Below are 22,584 nucleotides of genomic sequence, written 5' to 3' on the forward strand. Positions count from 1 at the left end.
ACCTTCATGCCATTAGGTGAAGGAAGCTTACTCCATGTCTTCTGTGTTGACACAGGTATTAGATCCTTTTCTAGCATTAGACTTAAGCACTGTTTCCTGGGTTTCCTTAGTACAGAGTACCAAGTTCAGTAGGGTCAAGTTAGAGCTATCAAAATGCAATCCACATTTACATATATCAGTCTGGGGATTAGTCGAAATAGCACTGAACTGGTGGGTAAGCATTAACAAAGAGAACCTGTCCATCTCACCAGTAAAACATCTGCTTTTGATTTGTAGCCAATGCCAGCTTGAAACTGGAAAACTATTTTGCAATCTCTTCAGATGAAAAAAAAAATACATGCATTTGGTTTTCCCATAAGAGAAATACACTGGATATACATTGTGCTGACAAACAAACCAGATTGCTTCTACTGGGAAAGAAAGCCTACTTCTAAACAATATGCATCTTCACAAATATCAAATTCAAGTTACAGACTAAAAAAATTCCCCAGTTTGGAGCTATGGAGCATTGGCCAACCAAGATAAATCATTATCAAGTTCCACTGACTTTAGTAGGAAAAAATAATCCAATTTACTAAAATTTCTTAACTTTAGGTCATTTGCAATTAGGAATGAGGCAGGGGGAGGGCTCTGCCTGGATTATGCCCATGATCTGAAAATGGATACAAATTAATATTAAAACATATACCAGGTAGCAGCAGCTTTTCTCGGCTTTGTGGCACATCTGCCTAGGTGCCTTTTCCCTCAAAGTTTGGCATAGGTCTGGAAGACACATAGCACTGTGGAAAATTAATGCTCTCCATTATTAACAGGGAGCAGGCAAGACTGCTATAATGCAACCATATAACTTTTCTCATGCTGCAACTGACAATTTCTTTTCACATTCAGAATTTGATTAACTGCTTCCTTTCGTAGCAGCAAATGTTTCAGTTGTTCAACACAACACTGTAAGTTTAAAAGTAGTGTTTGATAACTAATGGATCTTTGGAATTAGTCATCTAACTAAGAGTTAACTAAGAGAAAGTAAACTAAACTTCCATAGCTCGTTAGACCCATTTGTTTTTTATTTCCTTTGCTAGCTGCATTGATATTTTCAATTCCAAAGGCAGGATGTAAATAAACTCTAGAAGCCATTCATGCAGCACATTGCTGCCACCTACAGTTCAAAGTAAGTATGCTGTCTTCATTGAGAAGCAACTATTATTAATATTCCACAACATATGTTGCTATTTATATTTATATGCAGAAGCTCTTTAAAGAAAACCAGGTTCAGAGCAGGGGGTAATAGGGAGAAGAGGAGCAGTGGTAGACAGGAGGTGCCTTAACCCTTCCAGTGCCTAAATTTGGAAATCAAGATGGGAGGTGAAAGAACAATGCCCTTTATCCCATCCACATTTCTGTATCTGTTAGTGATACAGCATGCAACTGAATGGACGACAGAGAATCCACTCTAATAACTTATAAATTGGACCTTATTTGAAGTTTCATACAGTGGTTTGCAATATGTGCATTTTAATCAGATAACTTATTGGTTCAACACCACAGGGGGCAGAATCATGGTAATAAGCTGATTTGAAATTTACTGACGACTACTTTACGTATTAAAGACAAATCTCATTAGTATTTTATACAGCAAGAATTTAATGTCAAAATGTCTGCATTCAAGTATGGAATTAAACACATGATATAAACATTAAAAACATGACAACATGCAAATAGAACAGTACCTTTAACAAATAATGCTTAACAATGTAAACACTGGATAAATTAACACAAAATAATTTGTTTCATTAATAAAACAAATATTTATGATGCAACTAAAATGCAAAGTGATTTACAAGGACCACAATAGTATATAAGTTATTTGTGTGAAGTCAAATTTGGAGGCATTCACTTGGAGTTAAGTTTGTTTTTGTTTTTCTACAAAAATAAATCTCTCATATGTATCATTTCCTTCTTACATAATACTTTGCTTTTTAACTAAATAATGTTTCCCATCTCCAAGAGAAAAGAAAAAAAGTGTGATCCTTGGCAACAAGATTATAACCAACATTTGTAGGCACTTAAAATATGTTAATGCTACCATTCAGCAAAGTAATTACTTAAAAAAAATATTACTTGGATTCCCTTACCTACAATTAGACAAGGCATGAAATACTATGTCACGTTTGAAAGAATCCCACTCTTGCCAAACAAAAACACGTTTGAAACTTTATCTTCACACAAATTCAGTAAATTTATAAGCAATCTGTAAAATAGATAAAGTTAACTCACCAAAACTAATTGCGTGGACCCGATTAAAACTAAAACTACACTCTAGATTTAAAATAAAATAAAATGTATTCCATTTTCATCCAGCTTTTTCTCTTTTTTTTTTTCAAAAGAATGAGGCCTGATTGGAAATATACAGACGCTGTCCAACATGGTTGCTATTAGCAAGTGGAATTGTTGGTGACAAAGGGTAGCTTGGATAAGAATATGGTCTGGATGCATATGGTAACATGCTGGTTGTTCCAGAAGAGAGAGTAGCGCTAACTGGAGAAATGTTATTTACTGAACTTCGACGGAAATTGTAGTCTGTAAAAAAACAATAATAATCTGAGTTAAGTTTGAATGTACAACAGAGGTTTAATTAAGCAACAAAAGTTAAGAAATAAAACAATGGTCACTGTTTTAGTTTTCTGCAAATCTAGACTATGCAAACAGGTATCTTTCGCCTTTTACTGAAGATTTCCATGCAACCTACACATTCCTCACTCAAAACCTTGCTGCTCACCAACAGCACTGAAGACTACCTATACACATGGGCTGCTTTGAGCCAAAGCTCTCTAAAACAAAGTATGACAGGGCCATACAGAGAGAGCACTTGTCTTCCTTGTACAAAATGAACTATCAGGAGGAACTCTGGCTACCTCCCTGGATGTCCCCAATGAAGACTTTGTGGTGCCATCTAGTAGCCTGGTACAGCATTACAACTTGTCCAGCGCATAACCCATGGCACGGTGGAGGTAAAAGCAATTTGCATGACTGTCACATGGAGACAGGAGCTTACATGCTTTGTCCTTCAGCTAAACAACTGTCTATACATTTCAAGCCTCAAAAAGGTCAAACACAATGAAGATGGATGATACTGAACTGCAAATCTTGTTACACTAAGAGGTGGCTCAGAATTTTTTTTCCTAGTAGCTACGAATACTGGGCACCTAGGGTCTAATTAAACATTATATGCAAATGCATATAAAGAAACCCTGCAAGCCTTTTAGAATAAAATCTTTAAGCTGTTTGTTGGGATTGGGTGGGCACATGGAGTGGAAAAGATTTAGCCCTCCCTCTGTCCTTCTTCACCCCCAATTATCAGCATCTTTCCTCCTGAATGATCAGAAACTCATTCTGAAGATTAAACACACCTGGAATCAGATTTGGAACAGAGATGCCTCCTTTCAAAAGAGTATTTTACTAGTAAGAAAGCCTTCAGTGCTTTATTCACATAGTTGTACATAATGTCTAATTAGCACCTGCCTAACAGAAATTTCATTTATAGATATCAGTTGCATCTTTAATTTTGCAGAAACAGATCATGCTGCCACACTGAAGTGTTTTAAATAATGGGTTTCCAAGAGTCCAACCTTAGCAAATTTTAAATCTTTGCCTTTAAGACTCAATCTACAAGTTAGAAATAAATCAGTTTCGAAGAAAAAGAAAGTGGCAGTACTTTTTATCACATCAATTAGCCAATATTTAACTCCCATGCATCTTGGTATACACCTACATCTTTTAACAATTTAAGTATTATTGCTGCTGCGCAAATACATTAATAATAACCTGCAGAACTGCAATAAGCCTTTCAAAGGAAAACAGCTAAAAACACATCTATAAATAATTTCCCAGCATGTGCATCTTAAAATTCAATACTGCTTAGTAACAAATTAAATTTCTATTTTATGATTGACCAACAAAAATTCTTAATTTCCCCACTCAGTTATGCCTTCCAAGATAATACAAGCCGAAATTAGCCACATTATTTTCTCAACACCGTAAAAGGAACAGGATGAAGCTACTCTTGGTTTTAGCCAACAGATTATATTCTAAAACAGTGTTTCCCAGCCTATAGGTTGCAACTTGCAATGCCTGTGCAAGTGGAGTTTATAATTAAACCCCAAATAATAATTTTTTACTTTTAATCCTTAACTGAAACAATGAACACCTCTTACAACTTTTTGCTTCATTGGCATATTGGAATGCTATGTTGACAAAGAGAAAGGCTCAAGTCTTACATTTTAATGCTTGGAAACTGCTCCCTGGCAGATGATGGCAGATCAGGTGACAGTTGGCCACAATGTGTGCATACACTGCCACTATTACTGTACTTGCTAAAATAGACTTTATCATGAATAAAACAATAAAAAATATTTATAGTTCATTATAACTACACTATATATTTAAAGCAGTATTACATCACTTTCATACTCATAAAAGGTAAAGGTAAAGGACCCCTGACAGTTAAGTCCAGTCGCAGACGACTCTGGGGTTGCAGCGCTCATCTCACTTTACAGGGAGCCCGCATTTCTCCGTAGACAGTTTTTGTGGGTCATGTGGCCAGCATGACTAAGCCACTTCTGGAAGCCAGAGCAGCGCACGGAAACGCTGTTTACCTTCCCACCAGAGTGGTACCTATTTATCTACTTGCACTTTTTTGGCGTGCTTTCGAACTGCTAGGTTGGCAGGAGCTGGGACCAAGCAACAGGAGCTCACCCCGTCACGGGGATTCGAACCACCAACCTTCTGATCGGCAAGCCCAAGAGGCTGGCGTTGTTTAGACCATAGCACAACCCACGTCCTTTCACACTCATGGCTTCCCCCAAAGTTCAGTTCCCCCCAAGAACTGTTGTTTGTTAAGGGTGCTATGAGTTGTTAGAAAAACCCATTCCCCTGCACAGAACTACAGTTCCCAGAGTTCCCTGGGTTGTTAATCCACTTGGGGAATTGTAGCTCTGTAGGGGAATAGGGATTTCTAACAATTTGCAGCACCCATAACAAACAGTTTCCTGGATTACTTGGGGGAAGCCAAGTGATATAATACTGCTTTAAACATATAGTACAGATGGGGGCCTAAGGCACTGTTTATGTAACCATATGTTTATAGAATAATTTTTGTAGCTTTTGAAGCAATATCCTGCAATCCAGATGGTGGGTGTTCTGACATTCCCATAAACAAAACTGAGAATCACTTTGTAAGTACAGTCGTACCTTGGAAGTTGAATGGAATCCGTACTATACTATAAATATTTCAACAAATTGCACATTAATAGGAGTGTTAAGTAAATTTGTCTTTGGGTGCCTCAAGTTGTTGGTTATAAAATAGGCAAACATGCCATTAAAATGCACAAAGCTGATGGCTGTCAAAGACCTAAGATACAAAATTCACGTGACAATGAAGCTATAGATCACCATAGCAAGGAAATGTGAACTTGTGGGTTGCTATACCAAAAAGGTTGTGAACCACTGTTCTAGATGACTTGGCAGAGTTACATATTGGTTCAAAACAAAAACAAGTACATAACTGTATTATTAGGAAAATGTAAATGCTATACTATAGTTCTTAAAACCTGCATTGACAATAAATTCGTTTTAAGTCTTTTAAAGTGCCATAAATATCATGGCTTGTTTTGCTACAGTATACTAGCATATCTACTCTCCTGAACTAGGCAGGATTTTTTTTGGGGGGGAGGCATGGGGGGATTAGAAATGATTTAATTTGCAGCCCTCCAGTTAAAGTAGAGTACACAGGTTCAGACCAACTTCATTCCTTGGACTTCATAAACCTTGCCTTTTATTTTTCAACATATCTTTTAAAGCTCAATGAACCAAAACACAGGCACTATGTCATCAACATTATTTATAGGCATGCTAACAATATACTAGGTGCTAAACATGAATAATATGCATAAGCTTCTGCCATAATCTAGATAAAAATGTGAAATGAAAAGGGAAAGAATTTAGTGTGACAGTAAAATCAGCATTTGGGGGCTGAGACAAAAAAGAAGCAAAAGGAGTCACAATAAATAAAAAAAATTGAATGGTAGAAGACATTTTAGTATCAGTGGATGGTGTGGGAGAACAGAAAAAATAGTATTAAAACATCAATTAGTTTATATGCAACTTAAGGAGGTCATAATTCTCAGAGAAAGGCTCATTTAAGCATGATTTTTGTCACACAGAAATTCCTTGTGCCGTTTAAAAAAATATGAAAGGAAAAAATATTGTATTCACATATTTTCATATTATTTCTGCCAATAGTTAAATATATACCCTGATCACTCTTTACAATGGAGGAGAATTTGTGACTTTTTACTATTGGGGATTAATTACTGAAGTTACATGCAACATTCAAAACAGAAGTGCAATAATCAAAGCACAAGTTATTTCTCTGCAAATGGCAATTTCATTCCGGGGGAAATTCCAAGCGTTTAACCAGGCATGAATTTGGCCCCTTTTTTTTTTTCTTCAATCAAGTTACTTACCTGCTTACTTTCTCCAAATTTTCCTACACAGGTCCAGACTGGGGAAGTTATGTACCCTTTCTGCAAGCAGTGGAGACAGAATGTAACAATCTTCAAGGTGATGTTAACCCTAACAAAAGTGTATGGAATTCTGGAACTTAATTAACTGGACTATGCATTTTCAGTTTGTTATGTACGTGTAACTTTTTAGTTCTCAACTCACTTTAGGGCATTGATCTTTCGCACACTGAAGTTATGATTAACAACCCCCAATCCTCCTGTACTAGCACACACCTTAAGAAAAAGGGCACCAAGTCCTTCATCAACAACCGCCACAAAATTCATTATGCAGTACAATACTGTTATGTTGTGTTGGCATTGCAAAATACACCTTCACAAATATGCCAGCTAAGAACACAAGAATAGAATGCTGTTGCAGTGCTGATCTCAAGGCATAAGTTTCAGAAGTACTGAGCTCTTCATTTCTAACCAAAAGCAATCTAGAGGTTTCCTTAGTACATTGAAGTCACAGGGTATAGATTTGCATAACATATACTAAAATAACAAGATCTAAATACAGGGGTCTTGCCGATTATGAACTTGATCAGACTCCCATTGGTTTTAGTAAAGGACATAGTTGCCAAACAAACAAAAAATCCCTTTTATACAAGGAAACCTATCTGTTACTTTGTATTTATTTTCAGGTATATTGGCACAGGAAAAATGTTTACTATTTCTCTCTCCTATAAACTTTCACATGTCCATTGAGGCAGTATAACCCATGATCTTCTTACATTTTAATACAGATAATTTAAAGTTGGTTTCCATATCTACCAATAACTGACAATTCTGTGATAGCTCCCTTCTCAGCATCTGATAATAACATTTTAAATTGTGTTTCCAAACATGGACATTTTTCAGTAATCTAATGTTATTAGTACAGTGGTGCCCCGCAAGACGAATGCCTCGCAAGACGAAAAACCCGCTAGACGAAAGGGTTTTCCGTTTTTCGATGCGCTTCGCAAGACGAATTTCCCTATGGGCTTGCTTCGCAAGACGAAAACATCTTGCGAGTTTTGCAATTTTTTTCGCTTTCCCCCCCTTTTTCTAAGCCGCTAAGCCGCTAATAGCCTTTTAGCCGCTAAGCCATTAATAGCTGCTAAGCCGCTAATAGCGCTAATCCGCTAAGAGGGTTGCTTCGCAAGACGAAAAAACCGCTAGACGAAGAGACTCGCGGAACGGATTATTTTCGTGTTGCGAGGCACCACTGTACTTAACTGCAAAAGCTGAATGGTAAGTGCAACTTTATACTGTTTGAAAAATCTCTCAACCTCTAGCTATGTTAGATTTGTTGTTGTTATCCTGTTGTGTGAAGTGGCAGGCTGGTTCCTTTCTCTAATAAACAATCAGAAATGTGAAGGCCCCGGGGAAGGAGGGAACATAGTATTTTTTTAAAGGCCCCTTTTCCCCTCAAAGCTTTTTTTCTGAAAAATTGGAAAAATCTGGATGATGCAATGTTTTCTTTAAAATGATGAACAAAATGTTTGAAACGAAGTGTTCATATATTTACTCCCCCAAAATGATTTCTAAAACTGTGTAACAGGAAGACTTTTATGTAAGACTATATACAGTATCCCATCATTATAATTCCTGTAAACTTAGGACATGCAAGTCCTGAGTACAACTCTCAAATGCAACAGTAAGACGCATTTCTGCCTCATGGAGGGCACTGCCAGAAGGAAGGATTCAATGTATTCTTTTGTTTGTGGCCTTCCTTCGGTTGGCATACTTTGTAGATCTGTTTCTATTCTCTTGACTAGGCCTCAAAGGACTAGGAGTGAGAGAAAGTACAGGGGTGCATTTTATCAACTTAAGTTTGTAGCTATCGTACCACTCAATCTTCAGAAATTTGACCCTGCCATAGTCATTCACGCATTAGTGATTTCCAGACTAGACTACTGCAATGTACTCCAAATAGCCTTTGAAGATATATTGGAAACTACAGTTGGTACAAAGTGTGGCTGCCTCGCTTCTGCCTGGGACCAAGAGATTAAGTCAATCATGCCAAAATTGTTGATAACATTTAAAGCCCTGAACAGTTTGAGTTCATATTACTTTATGTTATCTCCTGTACTTATTCCAGTCAACTCAAATCCTAAGATTCCTGCCTGTAAAATCTATTTGGCTGATAAGACACAAAGAACCAGGACTTTTCTGATGTGGTCCCCCATTTTTATGGAACTCAACTCCAGTAGAAGTCAGGAAAGCCCCATTTCTTATCTCTTTTAAACAAGCTCTAAAGAAATATTGTTTTAAAATGGGGTGAGGTTGACAATTGAGCTAGAATAGTTGGGACATGTTTCCAATGCTGGCTTTCGCCTATTCTATTCTATGTTTGTCATGTTGTATTTTAATTATTGTTACTGAAGTGTTTTAGTTATTGTAAAGCACTTTGTGACACTACTGGTCTGAAAAGTGGCCAGCCATCTAACTAAATAAATATACTTTTAAGCCTCTCTTGTACTGCCATGTTTGAAAATTGTTAATACAGATAGGAAAATGGAAGGAAAATGAAATGTTTACTGTAAACTGACACAAGTTTAGTCACAGATTTCAATACAGTTTGCATTTGATTCACACTTCCCAAACCAATACAGGAACCAAAACGACCTCAAAAATTCTTCTAATTTTTCAATTCAGTTTTCCAACCAAGTAACGTGTAAATAAATGCATGTACTGGAGTAAAGTTTGCATAAAAATGCATATATTAGTGGAAACAATGTACAATGCATACTATTAGGGGAAACTGTTCTGCCAAATGTGTATATCAGGCATCCCCAAACTCGGCCCTCCAGCTGTTTTGGGACTACAACTATCATCCATAGCAAATAAGACCAGTGGCCAGGGATGATGGGAACTGTAGTCCCAAAACATCTGGAAATGTGGAAAACTGAAAATGAGAAACTTGGAAGAACCCATAATTGACTGATTCACCCATCCTTACTGGAGATCATTCAAATCTCACATATAACTATGACTTATATGTGAATATGAAAAGTAATAGAGAGTAGTGATGAAACTAGAGGTACAATTTACCATATTTTTTGCTCTATAAGACGCACCAGACCATAAGACGCACCTAGTTTTTGGAGGAGGAAAACAAGAAAAAAAATATTCTGAATCGCAGAAGCCAGAACAACAAGAGAGATCGCTGCGCAGTGAAAGCAGCAATCCCTCTTGCTGTTCTGGCTTCTGGGATAGCTGCGCAGCCTGCATTCGCTCCATAAGACTAGGAGGGAAAAAGTGAGTCTTATAGAGCAAAAAATACGGTAGTTCAAATCTAACCTCAGCCATGAGCTGACTAGGTAGCCTTAACCAAGACCCTCTCTCCCGCTCTCAGTCCCCACATATCTCCAAAAATGGAAGAAAATAATGACTTGCCTTGCAAGGTTGTAGAGATTACAACTAGATAATGCACCTGAAGCACTTTGAATACTTGGCAGTGCTATACAAACACTATGTATTATTATGCCTTTAGTCTTACTGTACCTATTTCCTCTTGAGGGCTTCAGCTACAATTCTGGATTTTGCATAGCAGCAAAATATTATCAATGGGGCATATCAAATAGGATGTTTTCAAGAAACAGATCATCTGTAAAGTTTTCAATTTTAGATTGAGAAAAGGAAGTGGAGTGTTTATTATAGCTACTGTGCTGAAAATTCTCAAATACCAGCTTTTATAATGATAAAAGTTAACCTGAACTTTGAGTTGGCAGGAAGTAGACAATGCAATAGAGATTAGGCATATAATCCTGATAGGGATTCTGAATATTATAGTATAGTAACCCCTGTAATACAGTAGTAGAAAATATCCAACAGAATGTGTAGTTTGAGCACTAAGAATTAGGGTATTCACTTTCTTAAAACTGCTGGTTACGAGAAGTCGGCAGAGACAGCAGTACCAAACCTCATCAACCAGACCATATTGTACAGTACAATACTTCAGTCATGTAAAAGTCACACAAGGCAAGTCAATTAGGAGGCCCCTGCTATGCAAGATTGGATCCAAGAATAATACAAAAGGAATGGGTGTGGGGGGAAAGGTAACTCAGAGCAGTAATAAGTACGGTACTTAAGAAACAAGTAAGGTAGAACTAAGTATAATCAACTGAAAAAAATCCAAATTGGCAGCTGACTGAGCCTGAGACTTCCCTCAGATTATAAATGCTGTACAGGCATTCTCCCACTTACATGCAATCAACTCATGCGCAACTGCATATACACACAGTGCTGGGCAATAATAATTTAATTCATAACCCGCCCGACATGTCTTCTGATTTGTAACATTAATCATGTAGCTGAATAGCACTTTCTCCTGCAGATGTGACCTCAATCATGCTTTATCTTTTCCTGGTTGAGTTTTCACAAACCCTTTATTTTACAACCTCTAAGGCCTTATCAACTATAAATTAGTCCTTTTCACAAAGGAAGTGGGTAGCTTTTGCAAACAGTGACTATTTGCTTGTAAAAAGAGCTTAGGAAGGGTGAAGAGGTTTGGGGAAATATTTTACCACTCATAGCTTAAAAAACCAGAGGTGGGAAACTTTTTCAAGTGCAAGAGCTGTATCGCCTTCTGAGGGCCACATGCTGGTGCTTGACCAACACATCTCTAAGGACAGTAAATGCCTCCCAAAGCCCTGAGAAAAGTTAACGCATTTGCGTAACTCCATCCCCAAACAACTTTACTGTATCATTTTTTTTCTGCAATCCCCCCCAACGCAAGTATGTGATTGAAATGAAAATTAACTGCCACTGCCTTTTCAATAAAACTAGAAGAAGCTTCAATCTTAAAGGCAAAGATCCCAGAAGAACATGGTCCAAAACAACAAAGAAAATCAGATTTACACTGAAGATTAAATGTATTCTTGTTCTCTAGCATGCTGCTGCTTGACAGTTAAAAAGATGAAACTGAGTATCTGACAGGTGCGTTCTGAGGCAAAAAGTACAAAGTCTCTACATCCCTTGGTGTATGTAAAAGACTCTAAAGTATCTCTGGAGTATAAAATGCAGGCTTTTCCATAGAGCTTGCTTACTAATCACCAGGGGCTACTATGAAGTCTTATTTGCTTTAGATTAATTATTCATTCTGCTAAAATAATGAACACCAAGAACCACAACAACACTAATAAAAGTTTTAAGAACTTACCCAAGTGTAGCAGTGCAAACTGTGCTGCTAATTCTTTTGCATCTTCGACTGTTGTGCAGAGTTTGTCTGGCATAAAATAACTTTGGGATCCATTTGCAACAGTAGGAATAACAATCTTGTACACTAGTAGAACCTTTCCATCTTGACTTGTAGTTGAATACAAGTAATATTCTGGAGGAGCCCAGTTATTTTTGTTGCAATAATAATCTAACTGCATTGCTGCAGAACTAAAATGACTAGATTTTAATGAGTACATGCTAATTGGAGTAAGCTTTGTTCCAGGAAAAAATGGGTAAGTACACCTTTCTATTTCAGGAGGACTTGGACTGTGCTGTCCATTAAGTCGAATTGGGAGACTGGCTGGCTTCGGTAGTGATTTTTGGTGACCATCTTCTTTGTTTGCAAAGACAAGGAGGTTTTCAGAACTGGGACTAATTTGTCCATTCAGATGTTGTCTCCAGGTACTCTCTTTGTTTACTGGCTTGGCCAGTGTTACCTCAATGCTAGCTCCATCAATGCATTTCCCATTCATTACTGACATAGCAGCAACTGCATCATCTCGGTTGAAAAAATGAACAAAAGCATAATCTCGAAGTTTCTTTACACGCTCAACAGCTCCTGGTTTAAATTTGTTAAATTCAGCCTTAATTGTTTCTTCCGTAGTCGAGATCATCAAGTTTCTAACATATAATACTTTGACTCTCTGCATGGTTTCTTCATCAACCTCTTTTTCTGGGTCTGCCCAATCAACCTGAATAGTATGGCCCCACAACTGGAATGTTCCTATGAAAGAAAAATGAAATGAAAATGCATCAATTTTTAACATTTTCCATAGTTATCTAAGAATGTTCATCTACTTCTCCCTTTACCCCACAACCCCCAAAAGCCTTTCCAAATGGTTGAAGGCTTTCATAAGCAATGTGGGATGGGGCATCGTGGTTGATTTGCAGGGAACCAAATCAGAAGAGAGCCAAGAATCAACTCTCAGCTACACAGGAAAAACACAAATTTGCTTTATGTAAGAACGCTCATTGTCATTTCTTCATTTCTCGCTTGAGTATGTTAGGGCTGAACTAGCTGTGATGGCAGCAGATCAGTATAATAAAAACCCAAATTGACTCTATCAGGTATGAAATAGTGGTCCAATTTTAAGAACAAAAGTGTGGGAGAAAAGGACTTGAACACAGACTTCAAGGTAAACTGTAGCCGGGGGATAATTTAGCATTCATCACCTATGTGCTGCCCATTTTGTTCTTAATCAGATCGCCACTCCCTGCTTTCTACATGGCTAGGGAAGAAGAACCTGCCACTATCTCATCAAGTTTAGCTCTTAGTGAAGTCCATATCTAGGAATGAAGTGCTTGAAAAGAATGTGTTTACACTTTATATGAAAAACAAAGATTTACCAGGAATCAATTTTCTTCGTGCCATAGCTGCAGCTCTGTGGGATTCATATTCTACGAATGCAAAACCACGATTCTTTGTCTTGTCAGTTGCACTTGGATAAACAATAACATCTACTACACCTTCTGTAACTTTTTTCATTTCATCTAAGATCTCCTCTTTCTTCTTTTCTTTTGGGATAGCTCCAATAAATAGTCTGCAGTTATCCAAACTTACACAAACACCAATAAATTTTCCAGGACGGATCTCATAATTATTAAGGATCCTAATGGCAAGCTGAGCTTCTTCTTTGGTTGTATACATTACAAATGCATATCCACGATTCTCACCACTAAATTCCATCATCAGTCTAAATTCATAGATCTTCCCAGCTCTTTCAAAAACAGGAACTAGTTCATCTTCATACATATCACGGGGAATTTTCCCTACAAAAACTTCACAGCCTCGAGGTGGTGGTGGACCTTCCCAACCTTAAAAAAATTGTTCAGCACATTATTACAAATGCTATGAGACAAGATACATTGCCAATAAGAACTTTAACATACATGTCTTAACACATTAGGAAATTTCTAATTTGTTGTTTCCTGTATGATAAATAGATGGGGTAAAATATCTGTTTTATTAATGGAGTTTGAAAATAGTTTAATAGCTCTATTCCCCTACCCCATCCTGCTAGTTAGTGATTTCAACTGAATTTACTGCAAAATATGGTCAGAATTGTAGCCTAGTCTAACAAGCAGGAATAAATCAACTTGAATCCAGTTACTTTATCTTAAGCTGGGATAGGTCAAATTATAGAAAGTGTAGTTTCCTGTAACATTAAGCACAAAAAGAATCTGCGCTCTTTGAAAAACTAACTACAGAGTTCTCAGTCAATGTTAAATTGACCTACATTACACGTATTAATTCAAAATCTGTTCCCTCACTCCCACTCCAAAGCTTAACATTCTCAAAACACACAGGTTTGAGTTCTTACCCGGTGGAGGTCCACCAAATTTTCGTTGTCCATTTTCTTGAACCATGTTGTAGCCAGTCTTTTCCATAAGAGCCAATAAGGCAGCTTCATTCTGAGTACCAGTTCTGACTTTACTGCACCCATTCGTTACATCTGTGTGTTCTTCATTCATTGCTGTAACGTCTTCTGCAAACTGATAGAATGTTCATAGTGTTGCTTAAACAGAAAGCACAATTTCTTATTTCATGTTAAGATCTTATTATTGAAAAACCTTTATTGAAAAGCAGTTACATGTTTAAGTAGCCTGATATATTTCAAAGAAAATTCATGATATATCTATATATGCTTGCTAATTTCCAGGATCATGTTTTAAGTTACGTATCAATTTTTAATGTAGATTTTAGTACATGCTGGATGGTTTTATTATGCAGTCTATTCCTGAACCCCAAAACACTGTATGAATATAATATAAACTAGCAAAGTGAAACAAAATGTTTAAAGTGTTTATAGTGTTTTAGCTTTATTAGTGCAAATTACTTTAGATAAATGTGCATGTGCAAAGAACTGCAAGCTTCTGAAAATGCTTTTATAAACTGCTAAATGGACTCAGTAATTCTTGTTTATTTCAAATGTGATCCTCCCTCTTTCATCTAGAAGCTATTATCTGTAATGGGAAGAAGCTAAAATAACAAAACAGAACTGAAACACAGTTAACCATTTACAGGTGCTAAGAACTATCTGATTAGCAATCAATTTCTGTTGTTAATGCAAAAACCATATTTTCTGGTAAGACAAAGTGTTGGGTTAAGTAGTCCCCTTCCCTTCTCATGTGGCAAGGAGTACTTGCTGAGCTTACTTTTTATTTCAAAAGATCTCTGCTCAAACTAACCAGCTTTGAAGTTGGCTTGTTTGCAATTAACCTTTTTTGTTGTTGTTGTTATAAGCCAGGATTCCCAGTGCATACATATTGCTGAGTATAGATTCTCTGAAATTGTAGAGTTAGAAGGTACCCCAAAGGTCACCTAGTCCAATCCCCTGCAATGTAGGAATCTCTACTAAAGCATCCAAAACAGATGGCCATCTGACCTGTCCCAAAAACCTCTAATGAAGGAGAGTCCACCACCTCCCAAGAAAGTCTGTTTCCATATTAAAACATAGATTTAATATGCAGGTTTTCAACTAGGATCCAATTTAGCATGTTTGACTTACATTTATTATACATACTTCGCTCAATTCTGCATGCTATATAAAAACCTTTTCCCCAAAGCAAGTCAATTAATGTCTCTTATTAGGAAGGGGGGAAATGCACAATGTGATTAAAAAAAAATATTCAAACTGATTCAAATGTTTACTTGAAAATTGTTTTTGTTGAAATACCTGTAAATATTGTAAAACATAACAACTCAGTAGCATGCACTTTTCTTACTCTGTTTGAAGGAATAATTACGGCACTGAACAATTCATTTTATGAAACAGTGCATTTTATTTTACTGGTACTCTCAGAGATCCAAACCTCATGCTTCCTAGAGATACTGGTGAGCCCCCCCCCTCCCTTGTGCCAAGCACAGAAAAGGCTTATTTCCACGAGAATTATACTGCCCTAGAAATTTTTCTATCCCCCCCCACGCCGGATTTTAACAAACAACATCGCAATTTTAGTAGTGCTTCTAACATGGGCATTTGGGTCAGGTCCTCAGTTACTTTTATTTACTTGATTGGGAAGGTAGCGCTAACCCCATGACTTCTAATATGAAACTCAAGACCATCTTGAGACTTTTCTATAAAGGCGGCGTTTGTTTTCTTTTACTAGGAATGCACCTGAAGTCTCCTCTTTTGGACACAGTATTTTCAAGATGTGGATGTGGTGGTTTCTCCAAGAGCACCAGGTCCCTGATGCTCCCGCGAACAGGAGCTAATGCCGGCATCAACCCCAATAGAAACTCAAAACCCCGGCATTTCTGGGGCAAGATCCTAAAGCGGCCCACGTGCCGGTGATATGGCCAAATCGAGACTTCTGGGCTGCGCAAGTCTAAGTCTGCCAACGTGGAGCGGCAAAACTTCCGGGGAGTTTGGACCTCAGGCTTTCGGCCTACCGGCCGGCTCCCCCTACCCCCTTCCCCATACCTTATAGGCAGGGGGACCAATCTTAACCAAGAACAGGGGTGCGAAGGATCAGACGCAGGGCCTACAGGCCGCATCCGCGGGTGGAAGGGAGGAGAGGACGGCAAGGCCGGCTCGCCTGCCGTTCCCGTTTCTACCCCGCCTTTCCATTTTCTCCTCGGCTCTTTCTCAGGGTGGTTTGCCTTAAACCCCGGGGCTTCCTCGGTTCTGTTTCCGGAAAGGCGAGGAAATGGAGAAAGGCCGTTTCTACGGCCTGCTTTCGAAACTGTTCGAATTGTGCCCGTCGCTTCGCCCAGCTCGTGTGAACGTCTCCGCTGGCCCTCGCCCTTCCCGCCCTTCCGTGGGCCCTTTTCCCAAGCCCTCACGAACGACCGCTTCCCCTTCCCTTGAGAAACCGAGACAGGCAGCGAGGAGGCAAAAGGGAAAGGAGCTCAGCGCCGACGGCGGCAGGGCAGGAATTACTTGAACCCCCTCACATTACCACTGCCAACCTTGTCGCCCAGGCAGGTTCCTACCGCCTGGGACGGAGGTGGGTGGGGGAAAATAAGGCTTCCTTCTCTTGTACAGAGGGGCGAGAACACGATGCCGCGCCACGCCTTCTCACCCGTGTGGCACACGCGCATCTGCCGCACTCGGCCGTCTGAGTTTGCGCCGGCTGCTTTTTTCGCGTGACGCCTCACAAAGATTGACGGCGGCCGCCTGCCAATGGGAACCCTTGAACCCCGGCGGAGCGGCACGAGGACAGGTGGGAGGGTTCGCTTTCTTTAAAGAGGTGGAGCGGCGTGCGTCGCGCGCGGTTCCCCGCAGGAGGGGAGACGGTTGTAAATCCCAACGGACGCGCCTCCCCCGTCTAATAATTCTCGTCGATGGTCAGAAGTAGCCAATGGGAAAGGAGCTGCCAGCTCATAGGCTGAATAAGGCACGTTTACTCGCAAGTAGGTTCCAAGGGGGGGGGTACTCCCAAGTAAGTGTGAGCAGGGTTGAAAGGAAACGGGAAAGATGCAACATAGCTACACACACTGGCCTGGTTCCCACAACACGGTAAGCCAAACTGTGGCTGACAGAGGAATAGGGAACCATTGGTGCTCTGTATGCAATTAGGGTTTTTTTGTGATACAAAACAAACAAATAAGCAAGGAAAGGTACATATAGGACTCTGACTCCCATCAGCCAGCATGACCAATAGCCAGGGATGATGGGAAATGTAGTCTCAAAGGCCAAATGTTCCCTCACTCTGGCTTACATTGCCACTTTTTTGCTCCCACACCACTTGGCTAAGCCCAGATTTGGCTGGTGGTTAAACTCTTGCCTCACTAACTGAACTGCAGTCAGTGTGGCACCAGGCTACCGTTTGGCCTCCAGGCATTCCTATGATCCACGAAGCAATTCAAAAACAGGCATTTTACAGCTTAGCATTATTCCCCACGTTACAGCTGAAAAGATATTAAAGAATATATTTTCCTGTCAGGTAACAATCAAACAGTTGCAATAAATTTTAATAGCTCCACCCTGGGGAAGTTAATGATGCCTAAGTGTGATTCTACTGAAATGAATCTCAGTTGCAGGCCTGCAGCCAACAATTTGGCTGGTAAAATATGGTGCAAAAAGCAAAACAAAAAGCCATCCCCACAGCTTCTTTCCAGAGGCAGTGGGACACTCACATCACCAGAGCTGGGATGGGATGGTTGTTAGCCAAGAGGCAGGCCAGCTGTTCAGCACAGTTCTCAGGTACTCCATAACAGCTCAGCCTGTACTGAGCAGGAAATTAGTTTGAGCAGCCAAGCCCATAGAAAGCAGCTATCAAAAGCCAGGTGGGGTCCTCACATCACTAAGTTTTGCTGGTGTTGAAAGTTGCAGTACCTTATCTAGCCCTGTGCGGTGGTGGTGCAGCAGAGATTAGCAGTTTTCTCTGCATGGAAGCTACTGAGACAGAGTTCCCTGCTCAAAATCCTCAATGCCTTACCTTTGGCTGTGTCTCTGGCCTCACCTCATGCATCAGGGATGTGGAACTTCAGGCCTGTGGGCCAAATGCAGTCCTCCAGGTTTCTTTTGGGACTCTTCCCTGGCCACACACACTATCCCCAGGCCAAAGCCCTCACCAGTCTTACCTCACCCCCTTCCTTGAGCATTTTTGCCTGGCTGGAATGTGATGTTGAACTCGGATAATGCCTTTTTTGTGAAGAAACTAGCCTGCTGTACCAAAGTGAAATGTATATTCTTTGCTCTGCCCACTTTGCCTCTGGCCTGATATTACCATGAGGCTCCCAAAAGGGTATGCGGCCCTCAGGATGAAAAAGGATCCCCCCACCCCTGCCTTGTGGGTTTCTGTCAGTTGTCTCTTTCTTCCTCCTTCTCTGCTGTCCACTGAGTGTCCCACACACTTTACACCAGCTGACCTTGTGCTCTCCCCTATTCTGCACAGACTGTAGAAGGAGTGTGGCCATTTTCTGAGCTTCAGCAGAAAGGTGCTGGCAATCATCACCTTTGTTTTCCTTCTCTTCTTCCCTGGGCTTGCAGCCTGCAGTGTCTGCCTTTCTTGGCTTGTTGCCATCTGGTCCTTACATACAGTTCTAATGCCAGCCTTATGCATGCTGCCCAGTGGAGACTGGTCTATAAAAATGAATGGGGCTTTGCACCATCTACTTCATTCTGCTCTCAGACAGACCCCACCTGCCTGACATCTTGCTTACAAACACTTCAGGGGTTAGCACAACCTATCCACTTCATCTTTAGCTCTCAGTGTTGACCATGTACAACTCGGCAGGGAGGAGAATGGGGACAAAACTATAATTATTCCGCCTACCCCCTGTCTTCTACCAGTGCCCACCTCCTTCTGAATTCCCATGAGAAGTTCCAAGTCTCACAGTATTGTGAGACGCCATTGTGATCACCAGGCTGCTCCTTCCTGTCTTGCCAGATGTTGCAAAGCAGGACTATGATCTCGTTGCCGTGGCAGTTGGGTCATTGTCTCTTTACACACCACACAATTGCACCTCTTCTCTCTCACTGTGTCTCCTGTCTGTGAGAATGATCTGACCTCAGGACCTGCCCAGGATATTTTTCAGCCTGAGGAAGTAGGGAATGGAATAGCACCCTCCACCGCACTTGGGGCTAGGTTAGGGTCCCAGGTCAGGTTGTGTGGCATAAACAGCTCTGTCCTTCAACAGAGGGCAATGGCCAGAAACTCAGGAGCAACAGCTGACTGCTACCACCTGAGGTGGTCATGGCATTTTGTCTAAGGGTATGTCTGGCTCTGCTAGGCTAGCCTGCCCTTGCAATCTACCACTTTTGATAGCACACACACACCACCTATCTCTGCTTTTCCAGATAAGCACCCCATCTTCAGCTTGCGTGTTCCACTGTTTCTCTCTCTCTCTCCCATCATCGAATCTCACTTGCATTCAGCACCTTGTTTCAAACTCTTTTCTGTTTCTTCCAAGGTTAAAAGGGTACTACTGTAGGCAGCAGGGCTTCACTGCCACCAGTACAATGCAATCAGCAATAAGTATTAATCCAGAAAAACTAAGCTGTGTTTGTGGTGTGTTTTTTTTTGTTGCTTCCACTTAGCTTTATCGGGTACTTTACATTCTCTCTTTTTAAAACAACATTTACACACACATTATATATAATAAATACAGAAATAAATACAGAGATATTAAAAACTCAATATCTTAAATGTTACTTGCAGAATTTTAAATACCGTTTTCATACACTGTAATTACAGTTTAACTTTCAGCCCACATTGTTTTCACAGTGGCATGTGATCCATCTCTAAGTCCTACGTTTATGTTCTAGTAAATTGCTGAGTCCCAACTTCTGAAAATTCTCTTGGGGGGTTCTTAAAAATACAGTTAACCTAATGATTTCTGTTTAAATCCATATCTTGCATTATAGTTTGGATTTTGATTTTTATTACTTTGACATGTTTTTGTAAAAAATATTCTGGATCTTGCGCGGATGTATACAATTGGAATTTGCTTTTCTTATGGGATGGTTTTTAATTAGACCATTGGAACATTTCATTGATTAGCTCAAGCACTCTTACTACATACAGTAGAAGTGCCACTCTAATTTGCAGTCTCATCTACTTAAGGGAGTTCAGCATTTGTACAGACTTTTGCTGTAATAAGTTGTTGTTGTTGTTGTTGTTGTTGTTGTTGTTGTTGTTGTTGTTGTTGTTGTTGTTATAAAGTGCATTATGGCCTGCAAAATGAGGATAAGGTTCACAGCAGAAAATGCAGAAGAACACGAGGCTGACAGAATCATATGTGCTTTTGTGTCTTGCTTTCAAGCTTCACTTCGATGAATACATCTCCCATGTGCACCTGTCACTTGACACAGGTAGATCATTTTACCTTAATAATGGCAGATCATTGTCAGCTATCAGACTGAAACTTCAGACAGTTTAAGAAGATTGACTATATATTTTGTTAGCCTTAATACCAAGGAATAATAATGCTGTATCAGTGTTCAGTTCAACAGGAGGATGCCGCTAAGCAAGGGCTGAAGTGTGGCATGGGTGGCCTCAGTTCTTTGAATAATCACTTGCCTTAAATATTACAATTTTGGGCAGGGTTTCTCATTACAGCAGGGATGGGGAGCCTGAGGATCTCCAGATGTTGTTGGATCTCTGTTCCCATAAGCCTCAACCAGCACGGCCAATGATAAGGGAATGTCATACAACAGCATCTGAAGAGTCATGGGTCCCCCATCCCTGCATTCCAGCAAACATCCCTTAAGTCAATGCAAATGATTAAAAGAACTGGAATCTTGATTCTCATGCACAGAAAAAAGCAAGATAAATTATTTCCCCTTCCCCATTAATCTTGTCTGTGCAAAACCTCAGACTTGGCTTCAGCTGCTGTGGTACAAACAGTACTTTGCAGCTTTGAAACTTCTGCTACTGAACAAGTGGGACAGAGAACATCACTACAGAATTGTACCAGTTGTTCCTGTTGTTCCATTGTAGATGAACAACTCACAGAATGCTGACCAAGACACAGGCAGTGCAGCCCAGGTGAACTGTGATTCATCACCAAAGAGAAGCAGATATGATCTAATTAGTCTCACACACAATAAATAAATTTTAAAAGGAACCTGGCATTAAAGCTGCCCTCCATTTTTGCTCATGACCAACTACTGTACTGAAAAGCTGTGCCATAGAAGAAAGATATCAGTGGGTTATGTTTCACTGGAATTTGAGCCAGGATTGAGCAACAGTTAGTTTTTTTGGTTGTACTGACAGTTAATATTCAGAAGCCTTCTGAAGAGTCATGGACTTCCCCATTAAAACACCAATACAAAACTCTTCCGATTCATAGAAAGTATATATGGATAAGTACCATAATTGTTCTATGGTGGATATAACCAGGACCAGCCCTACTATTAGGTAGAGTGAGGCAGGAGGGCAGGGAGTGTCATATGTCCTGTCAGATATACCCTAAGCTAGCCTGCTGTCTTCAGATGCAGTGAAGGATACTGTACCAGTGTTAAAGCAAGATTCAACTGCCATTTCAGCTGCTTTCTGTATATGAAATGGGAAGGGACACCATCTTGTTCTCGCCTCGGGCAGCAAAATGTCTTACCCTGAGTGCTTTCCGATTTAAAATAAGTCTCCAAATAATGGATGTTTGTTTCCTACAGCTCTTTCTTTTCATTGAGAGTATGAAGTGGCGTGCATTGACTCTACCACATGCTGGGGGGGGGGAGAGAGTAAATTATAAAGTTGGTGGCACTATCCTTGTTTCCTTGACAAATTCATTTTGATTTCCATTTGGTTGACAATTACCTGCTTGTCCCAAATAAGTGGTCTCAATTCCATCATCTGGGAAAATGTAGGAAGCATGGCTGAGTTTTGTGGAGACAATAAACCATTATGCAAATGATCAAACCCTAGGGGCTGCTTTCAGAAAAGAGCACCTTGTCAGATCAGCAATACCCCCCAGTTGGAGGCCAATATGTTTCAGGAGTCAAGCAGATAGCCAGCTTCTGTGAGTGCTGCGGGGGATGATTGATGGAGGCCATTTATCTTATCTAGAAGATGACAGGACTATACAATCTGGAAGAGAAGGGAGGGCCAAGCTCCTCTTTATTCTGAGGACTGCCTTCTTTCTCCCTGCTTCTGTCCTCATTGCACTTGCCCCCTGCTCCTGCCAGCAACTTCTGTTCATTTCACGAACCCTTCTGAATTGAAAGTTTTGTTTCACTGGGAGAGGGTCAAGCTTTGTCTCCTTGTGAGAGCATGTCTGTGCCTCCCATTGCTATGACTTTCAGCTCATCCAAAGTTGCAGCTTCTCCCCCAGTTGGTTTGGTGTTGTAATGCTAAAGAGAAAGGGATGATCACGTGCAAGAAGTACCAATTGCCATGGTGTTTTACTGCAGCAGTTGCCTGTTTAGAC

The 22,584-nt window shown here is 40.0% G+C and overlaps 1 protein-coding gene and 1 long non-coding RNA gene across 13 annotated transcripts; one reads left to right on the forward strand and one right to left on the reverse strand.

Moving 5' to 3' along the window:
• Positions 1–1,623: 1,623 nt before the first annotated feature.
• Positions 1,624–19,737, reverse strand: RBM46 (RNA binding motif protein 46; the record flags this gene model as incomplete). Of its 10 annotated transcripts, none has more annotated exons than XM_083631217.1 (6): positions 1,624–2,577; positions 6,522–6,581; positions 11,707–12,489; positions 13,113–13,580; positions 14,087–14,258; positions 18,990–19,737. In XM_083631217.1, the coding sequence occupies 5 exons, from the start codon at positions 19,029–19,031 to the stop codon at positions 6,526–6,528; spliced, it is 1,521 nt and encodes a 506-aa protein (XP_083487343.1). In that variant the 3' UTR covers positions 1,624–2,577; positions 6,522–6,525. The 10 variants fall into 10 exon arrangements, with proteins under 10 accessions (XP_083487343.1, XP_083487335.1, XP_083487337.1 ...); XM_083631209.1 differs by lacking the exon at positions 18,990–19,737 and adding an exon at positions 16,791–16,929; XM_083631211.1 differs by lacking the exon at positions 6,522–6,581 and having other exon boundaries at positions 18,990–19,712.
• LOC310770525 lies at positions 16,982–21,282 on the forward strand. 3 transcript variants are annotated; one of them, XR_014552220.1, is made up of 3 exons: positions 16,982–17,121; positions 20,379–20,527; positions 21,156–21,282. It is a non-coding gene; the product is annotated as an uncharacterized lncRNA (long non-coding RNA). The 3 variants fall into 3 exon arrangements; XR_014552222.1 differs by having other exon boundaries at positions 17,105–17,227; XR_014552221.1 differs by lacking the exon at positions 20,379–20,527 and having other exon boundaries at positions 16,989–17,121.
• The last annotated feature ends 1,302 nt before the right edge of the window (positions 21,283–22,584 follow it).

This window comes from Podarcis filfolensis, assembly GCF_964270895.1.
Source record: "Podarcis filfolensis genome assembly, chromosome: 9".
NCBI classification, from domain to species: domain Eukaryota; kingdom Metazoa; phylum Chordata; class Lepidosauria; order Squamata; family Lacertidae; genus Podarcis; species Podarcis filfolensis.